The 23,803-nt window shown below is 38.5% G+C and overlaps 1 protein-coding gene across 3 annotated transcripts in view; it reads left to right on the forward strand.

Annotated features, from left to right (window-relative positions):
• The window catches only part of LAMA4 (laminin subunit alpha 4), a 102,552-nt gene that overhangs the window by 44,470 nt on the left and 34,279 nt on the right, over positions 1-23,803 (forward strand). For 2 of the 3 annotated variants that reach the window (XM_051792093.1, XM_051792094.1), the window contains exons 5-17: positions 1,092-1,306; positions 5,236-5,331; positions 7,199-7,350; positions 7,491-7,601; positions 10,564-10,675; positions 12,724-12,897; positions 13,638-13,831; positions 15,652-15,768; positions 17,719-17,867; positions 19,867-20,008; positions 21,061-21,157; positions 21,791-21,907; positions 22,541-22,726. In XM_051792093.1, coding sequence (XP_051648053.1) covers positions 1,092-1,306; positions 5,236-5,331; positions 7,199-7,350; positions 7,491-7,601; positions 10,564-10,675; positions 12,724-12,897; positions 13,638-13,831; positions 15,652-15,768; positions 17,719-17,867; positions 19,867-20,008; positions 21,061-21,157; positions 21,791-21,907; positions 22,541-22,726 — 1,862 coding nt within the window. The remainder of the gene's footprint in view (positions 1-1,091; positions 1,307-5,235; positions 5,332-7,198; positions 7,351-7,490; positions 7,602-10,563; positions 10,676-12,723; positions 12,898-13,637; positions 13,832-15,651; positions 15,769-17,718; positions 17,868-19,866; positions 20,009-21,060; positions 21,158-21,790; positions 21,908-22,540; positions 22,727-23,803) is intronic. The other variant, XM_051792095.1, reaches the window with a different exon arrangement.

Genomic DNA, 23,803 nt, shown 5'->3' on the forward strand with positions numbered 1-23,803 from the left:
CCAGATCCTTCAGCAAATCCCTTTCTTGAGGATTTGCTCCCATGCATTGCTCCATGCTCACCCCAGTACCAATTCTCTTTGCCTCGCTGGTTGTTTTGCAAAAGCTCCTCTTGCTTGTAGGATTAAGCACACTCCCTGATACCAGCAGAAACATCTCTGACTGAGACACTTTTTTCCCAAATGATGACCAAGTATGTAACTACCTCTTAGCTTAGGGCCACCGGTCACCCAGGAATGGTTCATATCACTGGTTTGTCTAGGGTCTCAAAAACCACCACAGTTTCAACATCTCTTCCATTTTAAGCTGTAGAAAGTTCTCAGCTGAAATGCTTCCCAAACATGCCAAAACACAACAAGCAATTTGGACCCATTTAAGGCCTTCCCTGTGGTGCTTGGTACGCACCTCCCTCTCTCCCTCTGAAAACCAACAGAGGAATCCTCCCTTCCCAGGCTGCTGGCTGCTCTCAGCCTTTTGCCCTCATCCAGCAGGCCAACATCAAACAGATCTGAAAAACAGAGTCTGGTTCAGTGCCTGTTCTGTTTTGCAAAAACCAGAAACCACCCCAATACGTCACCATAGAAGTATTTCTATAAATCTTTCCTGCTCAGTACTTTTTATGTACATTTATAATAGAAATAAGTCTGAGCTTCCTCTGAGTTTCAGCATCATGAAATGCTGCCTCTTACCCCAGTTTCCTATATAACACAATATAGTTGGTGAGATCCAAAGCTGAAAGAGACCAAAATAAACACTGTATAGCTGCTTCTCTGCCAAGGTCATTCTGTCACAGATTTTAAAACAATAGAGAACAAATAATTTCACTGCTAAAGACACACAGAAAAAGTAAATCAATGCAGACTGGTGTGTATGAAATACCAGGGGTGTTCAAGAAGGGAAAAATATATAATTATACAGATTGAGATTAGAGTACAAAGCAATCTCTGCAGAAATACAGCTCCTAATTTGCCTCCTGTCCATTAGTAGCTGCTGACAGTCATCAATTCCTGGTAACATAAATATGGTCAGAAAAAACGGTACTGCAGATGGGAATGTCATTGCTTGTCACTGACAGGTTTGTTCTGTCTTTCAGGTGTGCCCCTGGTTACTATGGGAACCCTTTGCTAATTGGAAGCACTTGTAAAAAATGTGACTGCAATGGCAACTCAGATCCAAACATGATTTTTGAAGACTGCGATGAAGTGACTGGCCAGTGCCACAACTGCCTGCACAACACCAGCGGGTTCAAGTGCGAACGATGTGCTCCGGGTTACTATGGGGATGCCAGATTTGCTAAAAACTGTACAGGTATTGTCTCAGTTTAGTCCAGCAGAGCTGAACAAAAGGCAGCACAGTATGATCTATGGATGATCTCCCAAATATCAGAGATATGTGAAGCAGATAGAAGATATTCGTGGCCCTGGGAGGCAGGCAGTGCTCCCAGCCATCTGCCTGGTGGGATAATTTGGATGCCTGTTCAGTTTGAATCATTCCCAGTGGCAGGGAAATATCTCTTTTCAGTGCCCATGAGCAAGTCTCAGATCCCAGAGTCCAAAACCTTTAGTGCCTGGGCAGGATTAATGTAGGCACTGTTGTGTCCTCCTGAATCTTGTTTTAAATAAGGGTGTCTAAGCTTTCTTTGGACAGAGACTTCACCTTTATGCTTGTCCACACCATGTGCTGCCCAACATGACCACTCAGACTGACGGTGGTTAAAGACTTGAAAGTATTTTTAAGGGAACAGGATCATCCTTCCTGCCCTGACCCAGTGCCCACTCACTTTCTGCTAGTTTCCACACTGGTAATGTATTCTGCATTTCCTTTGTGTCGGTGTAATCTTGCTGGTTACAGTATTTCCACACCAGAAATGACTGTATTTTAACAGTCTGGTACAGTGCTACCCAGAGGACCTTACCAAAACATACCTGTACAGAGGGTTCACAAAGGTTTATCTCCTCTAATATAATTATTCTCCCGATTTCTACTGAGTTCAATCCTTTGAATTCATGCCCTCTGTCCTTGCTTTGGCTCTGGGAGACAAGTTTACATCCTCTTTCAAAGCACTTAGGAATAGCCATCACAAAATGCAGATGCTCAGAGCAAGGACCTTGGAGCTCCCTCCCAACCTCATGGCAGGGTCTTTCCCTGAAGGACTAGAACACAAACTGGGGAGATAGATCACTTCTAGCTCTTCACCTGACTCCAAGGTAAGACACAGCCAAAGTACACACCCAATCTGGACCTCAGAAGCACTCCATAACCTCAGGGTACAGAGCTACAGGCCTCAGGGCCTTAGCAATGTCTTGATCCTTTTTGCAACTCACTGTCCACTTGAACTTAGCTTTTTACAACTTTACTATAAATGTGGTTTTGGACACACAAGATGGAGTCTGTGAGTACTCAAGTGTCCCTTGTGCTGCTATCTTCATTTGTAGGGGACCTCATATGATATTACTATTGGTCCTTTCTGGTTTTATGTTCTGGTGACAGGTAGAAGTTGAGTTCCCATCTCCAGGATGTAACTCACATCACTTAATCATGTGCTTAAATTCCATTTACAAGAGCAGGAAGAGATAGTGCTCGTGTACAGTTATCCCAAAAGCCAAAGCCATGTATCCAAAACAGCTAAAAAGACATCAGCTGTAGGGAACACAATGCCCCAAAACTCACCTCCTATCTGGATCTAGGCACCCTCTGTGATTCTGAGATTGCAAAAGGAAACCTTGTTTATGAACTTCACTGCCCAATTCACCTCACCTGAGATGATTTAACTGCAGTTCTCCCATAAGGAATGAATGACAGGATCTAATCTGTGACTGCTGAATTCCATGAGGAAGGAGAAACACATCCAGAACTTCAAATCAGCAAACTGCAACAATTGTGCCCTGGCCATAGGCAAAAGCAAAGCTTCAAACACCTAAGAGTAGCTTTGCCAGAAATCTGAGGATTACAGGGCATTCCAAGTGTCTAAACAGGTTATGCGATATATAATTTTGGAAGGCATCTCTGAACACACAGTTTTGAAACTCAAGTCAAATTTTTGTCACCTCAGTATAGTTTTTTTGTTTGTGCCCTAAAGTAGGTGCACAGGACTTCTCTGTACAGGCTTTCCATGCAGACTACAAATGAGCATGGTAATTCTCTTTGTTAGCAGATTTCCTTGTAGTACTTGGTCTTTGCTAAAAATAAAAAATGCTTGGGCACTTGGATATGTTGTGAGAGCTACAGCTTTTCTATATTTAGAAGTGAATTCAATATTGAAGTTCACTCTAGCAAGTCCTGATTTTTCAGTATTATATTTCAGAGAATTACACACTTCTTGTTTCATCTTAATTTCTGCTGAACACCACAATGTGCTGTACTTGACAGTACTGCATAGATTGCAGTACATCAATACATCCATGATATTCAAACTATTGATATAGTTTACAGGGAAACCTTATACTTTGTTTGGCATTGTAGAACAATTAGAAACTATTGTTTAGAATGGATTCTGAAATGAGACAAATATCTTCTTTAAAACTGAAAAATACAGAAACTAAACTAGTGGAAGAATCAAGATAATCTGCATATATGGTTTTCACAGAGCATCTCAAAGGGTATATACAACAAAAAAAGGCCAGAAAACTTAAAGGAACAAACAGCTCTATCCATCTAAGATCTTTTTTTTTTTCTTTTGAGTACAAAGATAAAGCCTGTGTAGCTGTGTACGGTAGTTTTCAGCTGCTTTTAAATAATTCTTTTTTAACCAGACATCCTTTAGCCACACTTCAAAACTCTCCACAGTGTCCCTCAGAAATACAGGTAAATTCAGAAGCTTTCTCCACCAGTAAACCACAGTAGCATTGAAAGTCTTACTTCCCTACTGAAAATGTGGTACTTCTTAAACAAAAATAGTCAGGACTGCTTTTGAAATTTATTTACTATAAGTTTTTTGTAGCAAACTAACAGATATTCATTGAAATAAGAAGACACAATTTTATTTACTTGAGCACTGATCTCAACCAAATTTTAACTTTGTAACTGTGATTATGCCATCAGGGCATGGCAACCTGGTTTCCAAGATACAGGCAACTGCTTTCAACTGAGACTTTTCTTTCACTTCTTAACAAAAGAAATAGCAAATTAAAAATACTTGTAGATCCAAAAGCTGGTAGGCACCCAGTTCATACAGATTGGGATAAGGTCAAAATACTGACTGCATCAGAAAATTCATAACCAATTTCTGTTCTTACATAGTACAAAAACTGATTAGTTCTACTAACACTGGTCCACTTATACGAAGTTATTCTAACGTTACTGCATCATGTTGTCTTTGAAGTTGTATTACATATTTTCACTGATAATTCCTTGAATGTGCAATGTGCAATGTAAATACAGAAATAGAGAGAAACGAATGGGCTGCAATAAAATGATGGTAAAATATTTTGTTATATGAGATTCTGCTGAAACCATGAATCACAAGAACAAAACAAATTCCAGAAAAGTTGTGGCTGTTCTTATGTTTTGCTTGAGTTTTTGTAATTGTATCAAAGTGCTCAAAGAATACTTTAATCTTTAAAATAATATATTTTAAAAGGCCAATTAAACCTTGAAAGAGACATTTTAGATTAAAAAATAGACTTTTTAAAAAGCTGCTTGTGTTGGCAATAAAAATGTTACTTACTCAAGTTTGAAAAAATGTAAAATGTCATTTATTCTTCACTGTAAGTGGTAGGAGATATTTACTTTTTGATATGTTCAAGGTGATGATGGAATTGGAGTCCACTATCAATCCTTGATAGCTGCAAAGCCTTTTCGGTGACAGCCTGACACAGTGCTGATAAATTCTACAGGGCTTTGGAGAAACTTGTAACTAATAATTAACTTTAGTTGTGCTGTTTTTCTTAGCACATCTCCTAAATGTCACTCTCTCTAGATGCTGATGCACAATGACCCATCTTGGCAACTCTGGCCTCGCTAACTCTGCTTGTAACCAGGCTTCGAACAAGAAATCTCAGCAGAGGGGTTCTCATTCTGTTTTTCACTTTATATTTCATTTGGTTCATTTTGACCATAGTGCAAAAAAATACCTTTTTCTACATACTGAAGGGAAAATCAGTCCAAGAAGTTCTTGATATTGGTTTAACTATCCATGCACAATCCTAAGTAAAATAATTTCGCTAGTCTTGGGAGGGGAAAGGGGAGTTGTACATTTTGAAGATTATTCTTTCAAATGTCCTTTCTTTTTCCCCCAGCATGTAACTGTGGAGGGAGAATGTGTGACAGCCAGACTGGAGAATGCCTCGCAGACAGTCCTGAAGCTTCTACTGACACAGACTGCCCAACCATCAGTAAGAACATCATCACAAGAATATCAAAAATTAATATCGCTCTTATACTTAGAAGCTTACAAATACTAGCTTGGGAGCTCGGTACTCCAGTGGACTTACCACTTTGACCTCGGTCCCACAGAGCATTTAAATTTGTGAATATACACAAGGACCTGCAGACTGGGTATTTAAGCATGTTCTCACACACTTGTCAGAGTACATGGGTATGTCCAACTCTGCAATACAGACTGCACGTTTGGGTACAAGCTGCAGAGGGGGAGAAAAGTGTCACCAAAACCATTTCCATAGACTTTGAGCCACAGCGCCTGCAAAATAATATTTTGGCCCTGAAAACTACCCTTACAACTTTATCTATTCCAACTTAATTTATGGGTTTCTAGTCATACATCTGTTGTGGTTTAACCCCAGCCATCAAACAAGTACCACACAGCCACTCACTCACTCCAGCAGGATCAGGGAGAGAATCAAATGGGTAAAAGGCAGAAAACTCATGGGTTGAAATTAAGATGGTTTAGCATGGAAAACAAAAGCCATGCATGCAAACAGAGCAAAACAAGGAATTAATTCACTGCTTCACATGGACAGGTGGGTGTTCAGCCATTTCCAGGACAGCAGGGCCCCATCACCTGTAACAGTTACTTGGAAGACAAACACTATCACTTTAAGCTTCACCTCCCTTCCTCCTTCTTCCCCCTACTTTATATACTAAGCATGATGTCATATGATATGGAATATTCCTTTGATCAGTTGGGATCACCGTCCTGTGTCTCCTCCCAGTTTCCAACACAGCCCAAGTCTGCTCACCAGCAGTACAAAAAGCAGAAAAGGCTTTGGCTCTGTGTAAGCACTGCTCAGCAATAACAAAAATATCTCTATATTATCAACCCTGTGTTCAGCAAAAATTCAAAACACGGCCCCCTACTAGGCACTGTGAAGAAAATTAACCCTACCCCAGCCAAAACCAGCACATCTAATATAGATCGTTGCTATTGCCAATTTGACATATATCCATCAGTCAGTTGCTTTTACACTATCTCCCATATTCTGATAGGAAACCTGGAGAGTTTCCTGGAGCATTATGTTGTAACTATTGCTAACCACTGATATTTTTTAAATGTTAGTATATTTATATCTGTGGTATAATGCAGACCATTAATCCTAAACTGACTCTCAAGAAGAAGGGTCATATGCCTGAAGTGCAACCAGAAGGAAAGCATTTGGGAGCTACTAGAATATCAAGGAAAAATGTCTGTAGGAATCTCACATTCACCTAGGTCCCTTGCGCTTAGTGATGACACCAATGTTACTAAAAACAAGGTGGCATTGCAATCATTCAGCAGGAACAAGGATATAGTTCTGCACAAGCACTTTTCAGGCATGTTATAACTGTGGTTTTCGAAGCTGCCTTCCTAATCAAATAGGCAGTCAAAAGCCCATGTGCTGGACATCTTTACTTCTCATACCACTGAATTTTAAATACAGAGGTTTGGGTTCTGAAAAAATGCAGGGTTTTTTTTGACCCTCATCTGCTATTCTTCAGGCCACAAACATGCAGAGCCTAGGGAATAGCCAGGAAATACCTCTCCCTCTCTCCCTACTGATTACAGAATTGCTGTGGCAGCCCCTTTGAGCAGTTCCATCTGGTGCTGCTCAGCTGGAAATATCATATCTGTACTGTGGGACCTTGGAAGTAGGTGGATGAAAGTGAAAGAAAGATGGGTATCCATCAGGATCCATCAGTGACAAAGAGAGGGAATGCCACAGTGCAAGAGCACTATAAAATGAATTTATAACGTGAATTTAGGATATTTGCTGTTAATTGACACAAACATTAAAGAAAAATTATGCTTTCTTATTTTCTTACCAGGCTGCGATAAATGTATTTGGGATTTGACAGATGACATCCGATTATCAGTTCTGGCTATCGATGAAAGCAAATCAACTTTACTGAGCATTTCTACAGGTCTTGCAGCTCAAAAGTGCTTGAATGACTTGAACCTCACTACCACCCATCTCCAGGTACCAACATTGATGACATTTTTTTTTTAATATAATTTAAATCTTTGAATTTCCACTCCATTCCTGTGAATTTCAATCCCTGCCCTCACTAGAGAAATAGTTTTTTTTCAGAGGCACTGACTTTTTTTCCCCACATGCAGGAGGCAATGTCCAAAAAGAAGAGCCATGTTGTGCTTTGGACTATCCAGGTCGAAGATGCTGCAGATGAAATGAATGACCTCCTGAGAGAAGCAGCAACACTTGATGAACAGGTTTGTTTATAGCCTCCTGCCAAAACTCTGAGAGTTTGCACGTTGCCATAGTTACCTCTTGGTATAAAAGGCTTGCATAGAATAGTTCCAGTTGGAAGGCACCTACAATGATCACCTAGTCCAACTGCCTGAGCAATACAGGGCTGACCAAAAGCTAAAGCATATTATTAAGGGCATTGTACAAATGCTTCTTAAACTCTGACAGACATGGGGCATCGACCACCTCTCTGTGAAATCCGTTCCAGTGTTTGACCCCTCATGACAAAAAAATGTTTCCTAACACCTAGTCTGAATCTCTGCGTTCACCAAACAAGAGTGGATGTGCCCTGAAAGACAGTTGGGAGAACCTTCTATTTCTAGCTTTGTACTTTAACTTTGAATTAAAAGCATAAATGACCTATCAAGTCTTCTTCACAGAAAAGGAAGGAGGTAAGGCCAAAGTGTGTTGAGTGTGGTTGGAAGTTTGACATCAATCACAAAAAGCTTCTCCTCAGATCTGGGTTCCCACTTACCCCCTACACAACATGTTTGATCTGAGATACACACTGCCTTTCTCTTTCACATTTTATTTTCTAGTTAAGTGAAGTAACCAACACTGTCTAATTCAGATTGACTTTGGAAGCATTTGTACTATATCTATTTTACGTGTATGCTCTCATAAAACTAAATTAGCCACAATTAAACATTTCAAAATATATTATAAACCTGCCAATTTAAAAGGTTTTTCATGTATCCACTGAGATGGGAACCTGATCAGCGCTCAAGTTATTTTTAACACAATTTTAGTCATAAATATTGCACCCATATCAAATTGCCAGGCTATAAAATTAAAGTTATCTGCTCTCAGATCCCACAACACTATCATTGCACCCTAGAAGGATACTGTTATGTTATATGTTAAGAGAAAAAATAGGGTTCAGAACTGCTTCTCTATTTTAAAAAGATAATATTAAACATCTTTCTGTTGCTAAGATAGATAGATAGATATTAGTAAAATACATCACTCTATGCTATTATCAGAGATAACCACATCTGTAGTAGGACTAGATTATATTTCATGCTTATTGCAAAATGCCAGACCTTATATTCACTATACCAATTCTTTCACAAGACAAATTAAAATTATACCTCAAACTAAAACTCAAATACAGGAGCAAGTAGGGAGAAAAAAAAAACAACACAAAGGAAAGCAAAAGAGAAAAATTGAGTTTGGGTCAACAGTTTAGTTACTTAGTATAAAGGGCACCTAGGAATGATACAGACTATGCCTGTGCTCAAGAGAGCTTTGATTAAATCAGCTCACACACAGAGCTCTGTATCTGTGAATATCTGTCAGAGCTCACATGCCTCAGTGTTCCTCTATGTAGTTGGTGAGCCAGATGATTAAGGCATTAGGTTTTCTATGAATATTTAGTGAATTTGGATAATAACATTACATTTTCAGTACTATCTGGGGATTTCTGAGCTCATTCCTCAATTTTATTGTCCTTGAACAAATAAATTCAGTGTTTCCTCTGGTCTTTTCTCCCTTGTTACTTCTAATGCTTGTTCCACATCAATACCCATGATTGCTTGCAAAGGCAGGGAAATAACGGCCCCAGACTCTAAGAGTGGGAGGAAGAGCACAATAATAACTCTGAATATATTGAACTTTGTGCTCTTTCAAGGCACTTTAATGGAAAATGGGTGGTAGGGCCTTCAGTGGATTTTGCAGAGATATGCAGCATTTTCTGTTCGGAGCACTTCACACGCATGTTCCCATGTCTCAGGTGTTGCTGCAGATTCTGATCTAAACCCCAAAGTCAGGATGAATGCACCAACTGCAGGCAAAACCTCCTGCTAAATGAGAAGAGTAAATGTGACCTGTAGCTCCTTGAATCTGCATGGGATGAGCTTTGAGTAAAACAGCACGTAGCTTGATCCTGAATGTTTGGCAGACATGCACCAGAATCCTTACTACTAACTCTTACATTTGTTTTATCAGTATGCCCATCCCTCTTAGCAGTGCTGGCTGCCCTGGCCCTGCCTTCAAATGCCACCTGGGGCCTCTGCAAACCCCACGTGAAAATGTGGGAGAAGGTTGATTTCAGCGCTGAACCTGCAGCCAGAACGCGCTTCTTGCAGGGTCAAATAAATACAAAGCGAGCATACCAACAGCCAAGTATCCTCTGCCTTATGAGGTATCAGGGCACCCTAAACCCAGAAAGCAGCTTTACTGTTGAAAATTTTGCTGATGCAGCCCCAACAGAGACTGTGAATCAAACACCTTACCACTGGGAAGTGTGTAGTGTGGATTTACACACATCCACACCCAAAGGGTCCATGAAACATTGACAGCACAGTGGTCATGTTGTTTTCTTTATCCTAGGAGATAACAGAGAAAATTAAGTCTAAAGACTCCCAAAGTCAGCAACCTTCTTGAAAAGAAGGTGACTATGATATGGTAGCTCTCTGTTTCCCTTACCTATAAGGGAACACAATGCAGAGTGCAACCTCCAACACAGTAGTATAGGAGAGTGGCTATGCTTTTCAGAGTATTTTTAATCCTCATGCTTTTTCTTACTTCGAAAAAGATTCAGCTCTCGGGACCTCACTTGAGGAAGACACTGATCTGCAAATGACTGTGAGCTTGACATCTTCTTCTTCATTCTATATGCCTACTCAGAGATGCCATACCCAGCAAAATAAGCCATCAGATGGAATTTTACAACTGTACATAATTTATGAAAATTTTATTTCAGCAAATAATGGATAAATATGGGACAACTTTTAATCTTTCACTCTGCAATTCTGAAAACATCAACAAGACCGATCTGCACTTTGAGCACCTTTGTAAATATCACTTTATATGATGAAAAGGACTTCCCCATGCTCATCAGGAGAAAAGAAAATGTGTGTTTATACTCCTCATCCTCACATCTGAAAAGAAATCTAATGTTTACTTCATATGTTTTATTCATAGGGAAGTGAAGCATCCAGCAAAGGCTTATTGGTACAGAAGGAAACCATAGAGACCAACAACCGTGCTACTCAGCTTGTGCAGCAGCTCAATAACATGAGAGATAACATTGAAGGTAAATAGATTTCTTTCTGGCTCAGCTCAGTGTCAAGAATGTATTGATGAAACCTTCATGTGTTAATGAATCTTCAAGAATTTTTACTGTCCTACATATCAAAGGGTTTATCCTTCGATATATAGGACAGTATGTAATTTATAACAACAGTAAACACTTCCCAAGCACAGCTGCACTTAAAAAAGATTTCCTAGTCAGAGATAATCATCTTCATCTGGAATATCTATGACATATTCTTATCATCCTCATATATAAAAATGAGACTAAACCAATTACAACCTCTTCTTCAATACCTACAGAAAGCAATAAAACCCAAAATGAACGTACTCAAAAATATCCCTGTCTTCTGTACAGCTGCATCATGAAAGCCTCCATCCTGCTATAGAACACATGGGTTTTCCCAGGCTTCAGCAAATCCAACAGTATACAAAAGCTGTCTATGGCACCAGAATAGAATAGACTGGCAGTTGAGGTTAAAGAGCCCTTTTCCAATGGAAATATTTGATTAATAGACCTGAGTAGTTCTATCTTAGCAGTTATTGCAAGCTATGTGGCAACTTGTGTAAGAAAGAGTGGTTACATATCAGCTGTTGTCCTTGCTTTCCTTACCTCCATGACTGCTCCAACCACTACTTTATTTCAGCAAATGTGGTTCATATATCCCACCACACAAAAGAGGCAGGCTAATACCAGTCTCATAGGATGTTACATTTGTACTGCCTCCTTTCACATCTAATGCTAAACCACCGTTGGCTGCTTGGTCATTTTTCACATTCTATTTTTACAATTACTGAGTATAAGCATCAGCATGAGCCTCGTTGTGTGTCACTAGCAATCATGATCCATGTCTTTGGATCATCCTGTTACATCATTAATTGATTTGGGGCAGGAGGAACTGCATAAGGCAGATATGTATCTAGTTCGGCACACAAATAACACAATCAGGTTAAGCTGTTATAGAAGAAGCAACATCTATGGCTGTGAATAAAGAGAGTGAAAACAGTTGGAAACAAGTAGGTGAAAATTATTTCCACCATGATGGAAACTATTATTCTACAGAGGCATCACCCTGTACAAGGCAAACCACTCTTTACTGAAGAGAATGTGTGTGTGCCAGCAAAAGGAAAAAGAAATCCATGGAGCCCCTGGTCATGATCAGTTAGTGCTCAGTATGAGCCTTTAAAGCTTCACTAATGGGCTCAGGGTCCAGCAAGAAAATGCATACAGAGACACTCTGCCAAAGAATAAGTGGTGCCACAGTTACACATCTATCTTTTATAAAAAATCTTACAGATACATATTGCTGGTTTTGCCAGCTCTGGTTATCCACAAAATTAGTGATAAATACAAGCCAAAGGCACGCACATCACAGGGTACAAAAGAGGTGGTGATTTGTATTCGAGGACAGGAAGTGAGAAGTGGGTAAACTTTGTAATGCTTACACTGGGGATTGGTAAACTCAATTTAGCTGCAGGGATCCAACAGTGTTGAACAGTTTTGAACTGTTTCAAAACCTTGAAATAGTATCTATCTCCAAACCAGCAAGGCAGTATACCTCATTAAGGTGCCTCAAACTTCTGCAGATGGAAAAAGAAGTTACTTCAGTCTCCTTACCACTGTTGTTATTTAATAAACATAACACTTCTCCTTACCATAGTTGTTGTTTAATATACATAACATTTTTGCAGCAGCACTTAAAAACCACAATCCCAGATAAAAGCCCCAGCCAACTACATGCCACAGAACTCAAAATAAAATGATGATTCCAGCCTATGAGAACTGCCAAGCCAAATAATGCACACATCCCATGCCTGCTTAATCTTATCCTCTTCTGATGAGACCTCCACATATGCCAGAAAGTGTGATTTTTTTACAGGTTTAATTTTAAAACTGAATTAAACATAATAATTATCTACCATAGAGTTGAAGATATTTAAAACTTTCTTTTGCCTACAGTATGATCTGGATTCACAAAAGTAAAAGTACTCCACATTATTTACTTCTCTGTAGACACAATGAATTGACCATCTGTTCCTTTTTCCCCCCAGAAATCAGCAGCAAGTCAAAATACCTCGTAATTCAACAACAACAAGAGCTGAGCCCTGAAGAAGTTGCCCAGAAGCGAAGTGTGGCTGAGGAGATGCTGAAGGAGATCAAACGTCGTAAGCCTTTCACTAATCAAAGGCAACTTGCGGATGAAGAGGAAAATGCAGCAGAGAAGTGTAAGTTTTCAGTCTTTTCCATTCACCCACATGTTGCACAGCTGGCACGGGGTGGGCAGCTCTGGGTGTACTGCTGAGCCCTTGGGGAGAATGAACAGGCATTTGGCAAGCACCAACTGGTGTGCTGGATATGCTGCTGCTTCCAAATGCCTGCTCCAAGTCTGCTGATGCTTGCTGCTCCCCATGGCAGAATGGGGAGAAAAAGATCTACGTGTGCCTGTGCATTGCAGCACCTCAACAACAGATGCTTAGAGAAGGTTCATGACAGGACTGGAATTGCTCTTGTGAATGTCTTTTCCCCTCCAGCTCTGCCATGGGGACAGCAAGCTCCAGTAGAGAGAGAAAAACTACTGGCATAGGAAAGAGTGGCAATCTAGTTCTCACAGCTTAGTGAACATGAGTCAGAATGTGAGGCTTAAGGACTGTCTTCTCCAGAATAGTCTGCCTAGGTTTTGACAATGAAAAACAAATAAAAAGCAAGGAAAGATAGACCTAGTTTCTTTTAAGGACTTCTACTTCAGAGGGGGAATTAATAGGATTAAAATAAGGTAGTGAAATGAGAGGCATCTTTCCTTTTCAAAAGAGGAAGGAAAATTAAAATCTAAGGGTATGATCTCAAAAGTGAGCTTTACAAAATGTGTTTTACTGTTTCCTGAGTAATAGCAACAGAAATTGTTGTATACGTAAGTTTTGTCAGACGTGCAAGCTTTGGATTTATTGGCCTGTTATTTTTCTCCTAGTGCTACAGCAAATTGAAGTGTTTCATGAGAAGTACAATGACACCAGATCCCTAGTATCTGATGTGCTAGAGCAACTCAGCGAACAGGATGTGAAGCTGTCAGATCTGGAGGAGGCATTAGACCAGGCACTTGACTATGTTTTACAAACGGAGGATATAAATAAGGAAAACACAGCCAGTCTCCAAAGGCATGAGGTACTGTGCAGTACATTTATCACAACTTGTCTGCAAATGCTCGATCTCTGCCATTGCTTAAAGTAGTAGACTGAACATAAGTTAAAGTCAGGAATCACCACACCAAAAAAGAATTTCTTGGATCAGTCAGCAGGATGAGTTTGACTCTTCAGTTCTAAGAAACAAGTTGTGAAAGTTCAAGGTACTTTTATTTATTTGTGGAGTGACAATAAATGACAAATTTTGGCATGTCATGTCTCATCAGACCAAGGAAGAGATGGATACTTATGCCTACCCTTGGAAGGTATATTACAGTAAAACACAGGAAGCTTGAAATTTCATGTAGCATGGCTGCTATAAATATTGTGCTGGGATTGTTTCACCTATTATGTACTGACTTATAATGTGAAAGAACTTCATGCTCGCAAAAGTAATTATATTCTATGAAAACAATTATTTATAAAGACTCTGCTCTGCATTTGTGCCCTGGTCTGAGTTCATTCATACTGTCTCACCCATACTTTCTCTCTGATCCTCTTTAAACAAAATGCATCACCACTTTTTCAGGAAGAGCAGAGGGTGGTCCTTGCACCTTCATGCATAAATCAATTGTCTAACTGCTGCACAATAGGTACCCTGAAATTAGGCTTCCTACGTGCTGGGTGAACAGATTAGTTGTAAGGATACAGCAGTTTTCCCCTATGACCTGTTCAAATAAATAGTTCCAGAGGAGAGCTCAGAGGAGATCTGTCCCCTACAGCATGGAAGTGGGGCATGTTTGCCTCTAAGTGGTGGTATTAGGTTCAAATCCCGTATGGCTGATGAGGAAATTGAATTTTCAAGCCTCTTATCCCAGGAAAGTACCCAATCCATCAACCATATAAAAAAAGAGTATTTTTTCTCTTCCCAGAGTTTCTGTGACTCTTTCCCCGTTTTCCTAAGTTTCCTTTAAGGAATGCAAAACCAGAATATCCCATTTATTTTTTCAGCAAAGAATAAAACGACGAGGAGAATGAATTGGGAGCATTTGAAGGAAACTGTTTTCATTTTAGTGGCTGAATTCGTTTGGATTCTGGAGCAGAAGGGGGTTAGGGAGCAGTTTTGTGATTTGAAGAATAATCTTGCAAATTCAGGCCAACCTCTGGGTTTCATAGCATCAGAGGCTGAGTTTTGAGCTCCTGAAATTTACAGTGATAGAAGTTCATGCTGATGTGGAAGGTCTAACAATTCAATAGAGAAATCAGGTGTGCTGCTCTCATGAATCCTTCTATAAGAGGTTGTGATCCTTCAGTACAAAGCCTCTTCTGTTGTTCCATTGTTTCATAATTACAGTGCCAAGCTGCAGCTTGTCTCACATTTATGAAGCAAAGCCTGAAGTGTGTAGTTGCATTTGTTCACTGTTTTTAACCAGTTGGATCTTCATTATTCCTCACAATGAAGGAATATGCTTTACTACTGACAAGGAAAAGAGATCACTCTTCTGTAGATTTTAAAAAACTCCAGAAAAAACTAATCTCCATATCACTATGAAAAATTGCTGGTTAATTTGTCTCTTCTGGCAGTGCACTGAATAATGTTTCATTCCAGTAACTGGTTATGCTGTAATACAAAATAAAATAAATAAATTTTTTAAAAAATCACTCAGCATTTCTTTCACAAAACCAAAAAAGTGCACAGTCACATTATAATATGTAGCTATTACAGATGTCTGGGAAAATCAGACTTCAGATATGTCTAAAATCTATTTAGTTCACCACTGTCTTTTGAATTAACTTGACACTGTATTTTATCAATGCACAAATGGTATTGGATGTGATTTATGTTTTGGGGTTTCTTTGTAGAAACAACTTGAGAAAGTAAAAAAGCAAATGGATGAAGTGAACAGCATTTTGCTCAGTGCCACAACTATTTTGGAAGAACCACAAAAGGTCAACTCTGATTTAAGTGAAGTAATAAAGGTAGGTGCCTGAGTGACTTGTTTAAATAATATGTCCTGACTTTTTTATGTGTTTGGACCATTAATCAAAAACCTCTCCTTTTTATACTACTTCACTGAAATACTGATTAATATCCCCTGAAAAAGTAGAACTCTTGGATGAAAAACTCTGTAATTACAGTTTACTGCCTAAAAAAAAATAATTCTATTATAAGGACACCTTACTGTACAAAAAGCTTAGTGAAAGACTTTGCTCTAGAGTTCTCAGTTATTTCATTATAAGCAGATGCCAAAGGATGCTCTGGTAAAAGACTGCACTATATGCTAAATTCCTTTTCTATTACCTACCAGTAAGCACGGAAGAAGGCTAAAGATCCCAGATATCAGAGTTAAAACCAGGCAATGTGTAAAACATATATAAACAAATTGTCTCATAGAAACCCTCTTCTGGAACTGTAGATTACTATCCAGTGTTTTGAGTGAGACATAGTGCTGTAGGAAATTTTTTGAAATTTTAGGTGTTTGGATTTTCTATGAAAAGATGAAGAAAATAAAACTAGGATTTTTATAACTGAAATATTTACAAAAACTGGGTTTTTTCTTCATGATTTATTTTAAAATTTTGAAATAATTTAAGAGAAATTAAAATTTTCTACGAGAATTCACTTTGGTCATAGTTGCCCATTCTTAACACAAAAGCAAATATCAAAAGTCATTAATTTTTCTTTGAAAAGATAACTTGAGAAAACAGAAAGCTTACTTTGTAACCACCCCTGGGAGATCAAGCAGTATGTTGGGGGGGGTTTCTTGTGTTTTGTGCAAAACAAATTATTGCAGTTTATCAATTCGTGTTCCTCACTGCTGTGGATAAGTTTACACATAGAGGGTGTTCACACTGCAGGGACGGTAGTATGCAAACATCATACATCTTTCTTCCTCATCAACAATAAATACTCTCACGTTTCATTCATTCATACTTTTTCTCTCCCTCCATTTCATCCTTTTTCATGTATTTTGAGGCCAAATTTATAATCTTCAAACACATCAGCAATACTGTGTATTGGAGAGAAAGTGAAGCCCATTTGGTCTTCCCCACAACTATTTCATATAAGAAAGATGGCTAAGGCAAAGGGATACTACTTCTCTTTGGCTATACATACATATAGATAGTATTTAGGTGGACTGATTTACAAATTAGACTTACCCAAGATGTCTTAGCATGACGGATATCATGTTTTATACAATGTGGCCCAGCTCACAGCTGTACAATTAAACTATCTGCCCCTCTCCAGCAATTGCCAAATTGTCAGCCAGGGCACAGGCACCCTCCCATGTTACTCCCAAGGAGGCAGGTTTGGGAGAGCAGAAGCCAGCCAGGGCCAAAACAATGCCAGGGCCCATGCGGTAACAGGATGACACATGAGACAAATAACCATGGAAATATTTATTTCATTTTTATGGATATTATTTAGAAGTTGCAAAACCTAATTTCTGGCCTGCAGTCTTCACAGAGAAGAGGTTAAAAAAATAAAAAAATATGGGTCCCAACTGCCAGCTTTAGAAGAACCACAATGAGGGGATTTTTGTAAAGATCAGGTTTAATTACCTCATCTCTTAACACTTCACTTTGAAAGATTTGTTATTGGCACAATTCTGGAGAAAACATACAAGACATAAAGTAAGACATTTCTCATCATTCTTTTGTATTTTATGCATATGTCTCTAATATCTTCTTAAGGGATTCCTGGAGTTCTGGTTGATTTTTATCATTCTGCATTTGTCTTTCCATACTGACATTCACCTTTAGATCTTTCCTCTTTTGCTCTTAAAAATGTAAAATAAAACAACTTTACAGAAAAAAAAAGGGGACATGATAATAATACAAAAGGGTAAAATAAAACATAATAATCAAAATACAGACTTGATTTTTTACAGTTTTCATCTTCTTTCCTTTCTTCCATAATTTGTTCAGAATGCATCAGGGTTCTACGCAGAAATAGATGGAGCGAAAAAGGAATTGCAAGAAAAAATAGCCAATCTGTCTCTGTTTGATGATGATTTGGTAGAAAAGGCTATGCATCATACACACAACCTAAGAAGACTTGCTGATGAGCTGGACGGGTAAAATTTAACTTCAGCAGACTCTGTTCATACGAGCGCTATTTACTGAACAGCTGAATGAACTAAAAGACAAGGAGAAACATCATGACCATAAATAGGCACTGCACAAAACAGTGTTAAGTCACGTATAGAAGGATTTGTCATGGTCTAGAGGGAACAACTGAAATTGAGCTAAGCAAAATCTATGAAACTTTTTAAAGAATAAAGAATAAACACATATCTTGCACGACATTCTCTTCCAATACCAAAAGAATAGGAAAGGTAGATCACTGAAAAGTAAAACAATACAGGCAGAAACAGCTCATGTCAGTAAGTTCATTCACATAAAAAAACATTTAGCATTACAGGACACAATATGGGCTTTGAGATAATTTTTGTTTAAGAACTTGTTTACAGATGGAGTAGTTCTGATTCACAATAGGTTGCGTCCCAGTGAAACTGGCCCACAGTAGTAATAAAAAATTACTGTAAGTCTTTTTATCTTGCTGGAAGATACTAAATGCATCAACATTGCATCAATTTACTAACTTACTACTAGTACAAATATATTATTCTAGACAGATTTGAAATATGACCTTATTTGCGATCGGGACTACACGTGGAAAAATCACTGCTGTAAATGAATTCTTAAATAAAATATGTCACTGAATTCTGCTTTAAGTAACATCATGGGCATATGCTTTTGGAAGATAAACTTAAAACTACTATTCAAGTATGTTATCCTAATACCAGTTGTTTCTTAATATTAGTATGCCCTATATAGGAGATTAAAATAGAGAAAAAAATAACAGATGGTTTTCTTTTATACAATTATATAAAGCTGACATCTGAAATTGTTCTATAATGCCACACAAACTACACACAACCTAAAAACCAAACAATATGTTCAGTCTGAGATAGCTAACTGGGGGAAGTAGAATCACTTGAAAGAAAATACCCCATATGGCTAGCCTTCCTCACTTGCCAAAATAATTTAAAAACTACTACCAAGTCAAACACATTAGGAATTTCACAAAAAGCAAACAAAAGTAATTACAAAATATCCATACAGAAATATGCTGACTCTTTTATTTGTTAAGAAGATTGTCCTGCAGTGAAATTTTAATCCTTTAAAACATTTTGCCTGACCTCAAATCATTTTGGTTGTATAAGTTTGCTTTATTAGCCTGTTAAGATTTTATTTGATAGAGTTTATTCTTTTGCCTTAAGGGAATATAGCTGAAAATTCTTGCAACAACAGTGAATCTGGAAACTTAGCAATCCCTGAGTGTGCAAACACTTTGAAGTGCATGCACGCACATACAAATATGTATATTTACATTTAAATCTATATCTCATGTATACTGTGAAATCTGCTTATCACTAAAACACTAAAAAATAATATTGATTCAGAATTGCTAATAGCTGAAGGTTGAGCCCTGAACCAGATGCTGTTTGGAATATCTCCTTATCTCCCAGTTCTCACCTAATATGCAAGTCAAGCTCAACCATGCCATCAAAGTTGTCTTGTGTTTTTTAAATTTAACTTCTTGCAAAGTTTCATGACCACGAGTAGTTCTTCATCTGATCTTCCCTCTTTTCCCACCTACTTTTGGAAAATATAAACATGCAAGTGATACATCTATCCTAGTCACTGACACACACAGGTCTTTCCATTCATGGCCAGAAGTTATTCCTAAAGAAGGACTACCAACAGATCTGTTATTCTGTAAATTTATGGAATATCTAATTTAGATTAAAAAAAGATAAAAGTTCAGTAGTCACGTGTTCCTGCTCACATAGATGTTAAGTGCAAAATGCCCGGAGTTAAATGACTGGGAAGTACCTTCTATCCACATAATTTTCACCTGTTTCAGATTGGTCATACACAATGAAGAGACTACCACTTAGGCTAAGTATATTTATGTGTGTGATTATGTAGTCAGAATGTTGAGGATATTGATCAATTTGAAACTACTTTGATTCAGTTTGGTTTCTTCTTTTACTCTCTTTTTAACAGGAATTTGTATGGTGTTGATTCAAATGGTTTGGTACAAAGGGCAATCAATGCTTCAAATGTGTATGAAAACATTGCTGGTTATATTGAAGAAGCTAATAAAGCTGCATTGCTGGCACTGAACACAACAAACCGGGTTAAAGATGTAAGTAATTTTCATAACATCACCTTTTACTTTGCAATGCTTCAAGGACTTCAGACACATAAGTGTAAATTAAAAACAAGATGTAGCTTAACTGGCAGCATTGAACTTCTCACTGCACATCTATTTTCCCTTTATTATTTCCTGAATTAAATCCTATGTGGTTAATTATTCTGCCAGTATGAGTTCCTGATATTTGAAAAGACCCAACAGGTTCTTCTGTCCCTATCCCATCACAGAGTGATGCTGCTCTGTGTTGTGAATCATATTGAGACACTTCTGTGAAAGTCCAGAAAACTTCTTGGCCTTGTGGGAACCTGAGCTGGCATTTAGTGCTTGAGAACTACTAGTTCACTCAGTGCCATGTGGCAGGAAAGGTGGTCAGGATATCTAACAGAAGCACCACTGTTTCTCATAGAAAATCAAGTTAAAATGGGACAAAGCCCACTCATATACTCAGCGTAAGGATAAGGATGCTAATTTTGTCTCTGGCCTTACTGTTCTAGAATACTTTATAAGTATTTTTTGTACATATATAATTTCCAATCTGTATACATGCTATTTACCAACAATTTATCAGTGAGATAGCAAAAGGACTTCGGTAGATTAAAGAGGCCTGAACCCCAGAGGGCTGTGGGATTTCAAGTCCAGCCCTCTGTTTCCAGCATGCTATTGCAGACTGCAAGGCAGCTCCCCATGCAGTGCAAACATTCAGCACCTATCTGAGATGACAGTAGTCAGTGCCTAACATGCAGCATGAGTGTCATGTTGACTAAACTGGAGCTGATAAATTAAGAGGACTTTTGTGCTTTCTGAACCTTTGTTATTCAGTAGTGTTGTCTGGAAAACCACACATTTCTCTGAATGTTTTTAAAACAAAAAATTCTGCTTTTCAGTCTTTTTTGCCAATCTTAAATGTTAACAAAGGTAACGAAACTGCAGTGACTTTGCAATTGCATTTATATGCAGGTAATATGTTGTCCATAATTGAGCATGACAAAGCAGAACATTCCGTAAACATTATTCTGACTTTCTTTTTTGGAACATACTTGTAGGCTGCAGTTGGAATTGATACTCAGGTCATTTACCATAAAGGTAAAAGTGAAGAACTTCTCATCCGAGCCACGCAGCTACAACGGACAGCACATGACAGTAAATATACGTCCTTTCTACTTTCCCAGTCAGCATAAAGGCATGCATGTTAAAGTAAATTTTAAAAGCACATCACTAAGGCACTAAGGCACATCACTGTTTAAATATGTGACCTTGCAAACGGTTGTTCACTGGTAAATATATTCAGCTTAGTAGTTCAACTAAAAGCAAATCGCAACAGTATAAGTGTTCAGCAAACTGGATTTCACCAATTTCACCAAAATCTGAAAGGATTTTGGTCTTTGTTCACTGTGAAAGAAAGAAAGCTCTAAAATTGCAGAATTACCTTTTCAATTTTTTGGGACTTTCTGAGTTCCTTAAAACTTCTCCTGTATACTTGTTGCAGCTATTCCCAGCACTTCTGGTAAAGCAAAGAGAGAGAGTACTGACTGAGATACAGGTCTCCAGATTTTTGTAAGACACCCTGTGGCAAGCAAATAGTGGCTGGGAGCTGCAAGGCTGCTTTTTCCTTTAGATTACATGAAGTCGAGAGTGCTAGTATGTCCTGTACTAAAAGAGGTCATGGTCTGTGGTGTATTAAATGCCTAATAACATACCTCCACAGAATTAAATTTACCTTTTTGAATGTCACTTTGATGCCGCTCAACTTTACCTCCTATTTTCTCCCCACAGGTAATGATTATAACATTGCAGACACCAGCTGGCAGGTTAATGGCACTTTTGCCAGAATGAATGTTCTGCGAAACCAACTGATGAGAGCCGTTGCAAAAATGCAATCAGCAGACCCAGGTTGGAACTTTATCTTTATGATGCTTTATCTTCATACATTCAAGAACATATTTTTATCTTTCCATATGACCTATGAAGTTACTATTAAGATTTCAGTACTAGGGATGCCTAAAGGAATTTGACTGAAACTAGTAGACCCAGATAGCAAACATCCAGCTTTAACACATTCATAATGAAATAAATGTTTTGCCACCTGAAATTATGAACATTCTTCTTGATCCTTGTGCTGGGTTTAACTGGGGTAGAGCTAACTTTCTTCACAGTGGTGAGTATGGGGCCATGTTTTGGATTTGTGCTGAACACAGGGTTGATAATATAGAGATGTTTTTGCTGTTGCTGACCAGGGCTTACACAGAGCCAAGGCCTTTTCTTCTTCTCATACTGCCACGCTGGTGAGGGGACTAGGGGTGCATGGGAAGTTAGCAAGAGGCACAGCTGGAACAGCTGACCTTGACTGACCAAAGGGCTATTTCATACCATATGACATCATGCTCAGTATATGAACTGGGAGGAAGAAGGAAGGGGGACACTGGGAGTTGGTGGTGGGGACAGGACATACCGGGGGGGGGGACAGTACAAACAACACACTTGAACCTTTGAAAGAGTTCATTTCTCCTTACTCCCTCTTTGTAGTAGTGACCAGAGAGCGTTTGGAGCAAGCTAAACAGAAGACTGCAGAGGCTGTAAGTGCTACCATGACAGTAACAGAGGCTACGACCCCCATGGGTGAGAACGTGAGGTTATGGTCTCAAAATCTGCAAGATTTCCAGCACAATTCAGAGGCATACGACAATGCTGTGCATTCAGCTGGGGATGCAGGTATGGTGACCTGAATTTTCCCATTCCTTAGCATTAAAAATCAGGGAATCACCATAACATCGTGTTGTATGAATTGTTTACATTGCATATTCATTGCATATAATCTTCTAACATTTTACCTCCATGAAATCATTTCAAAAATTAGTGGTTTTCTAGAGTCTTGACTATATTTTAAAAGTGTTGGATATTTGTGCATTTCCAAAAATTACTTAAAACACTTACGTGATGAAGATTTATTGGCTTCTAAGTCATTTTTATCATGGTACCAAGGTAACACTGAATGGTAGACAGCTTGTTTAAACACTTCTTGCTATTATGATTGGTGATTTAGTTTTGTTTTTTTGGTTTTTAACATTGGTAGGCATTTCAAAACAGAGCCCTTTCATCCTCAGTGGTACAAACATGGAGGAGAAATGGTCCTGACTCGATGAGCTTGTAGTCTAAACAAAGGGGGCAAAGAGGATCAACGAGGAAATAAAATATTTAAGCAGGGTGATTGCTGGAAAAGCTTGTAAACATCACATTAATTCCACTTCTATTATTGGGGAAGAAGAAAAAGTAAACATTAGAAAACTTGTTATGAAAAATTTAACATAAATAAAAGCACAAAAAAAACCCCTAGGGCAGACTACAAAATTGAAATGAAGATGATAGGCAAGAGTGGAAAAAAGGCAGTGAGAGTGAAGCTAAAATGAAGTGACTGTTGAAAGAAGGAAAAGAACAATTGCGAAAGAAAAGAATCAATCTAGAAATTAAAATATTCGAATAAAAAATTGGTAACAAGCACCACTATTTATTGCTCAATGTATTCCTGGCTCTGCTCAGGAGGCTCACTAATCCCAAGGAATTTATGGCAAGGAAATCTTGCCATAAAATAATTTCCTTCATACGTTTGATGATACCATCACCTGCAACACTGTTCAGTGATGTCTTGCCTTCTGCAAGTACCTCAGAGAAGGTCCATAACTCCACTGACTCTATATCCAGAAAGTCTGAATCTAAGACCTACTGCCCTAAATCCCTTGTCCATCAGAAATTTGGCAACTCAGCTGTCATTTTACTGCAAATGGTGTTGAG

The sequence above is a fragment of the Manacus candei genome, unplaced genomic scaffold, assembly GCF_025592945.1.
Source record: "Manacus candei isolate 608988 ecotype Guabito, Panama unplaced genomic scaffold, ASM2559294v1 h1tg000034l, whole genome shotgun sequence".
Lineage (NCBI taxonomy): Eukaryota > Metazoa > Chordata > Aves > Passeriformes > Pipridae > Manacus > Manacus candei.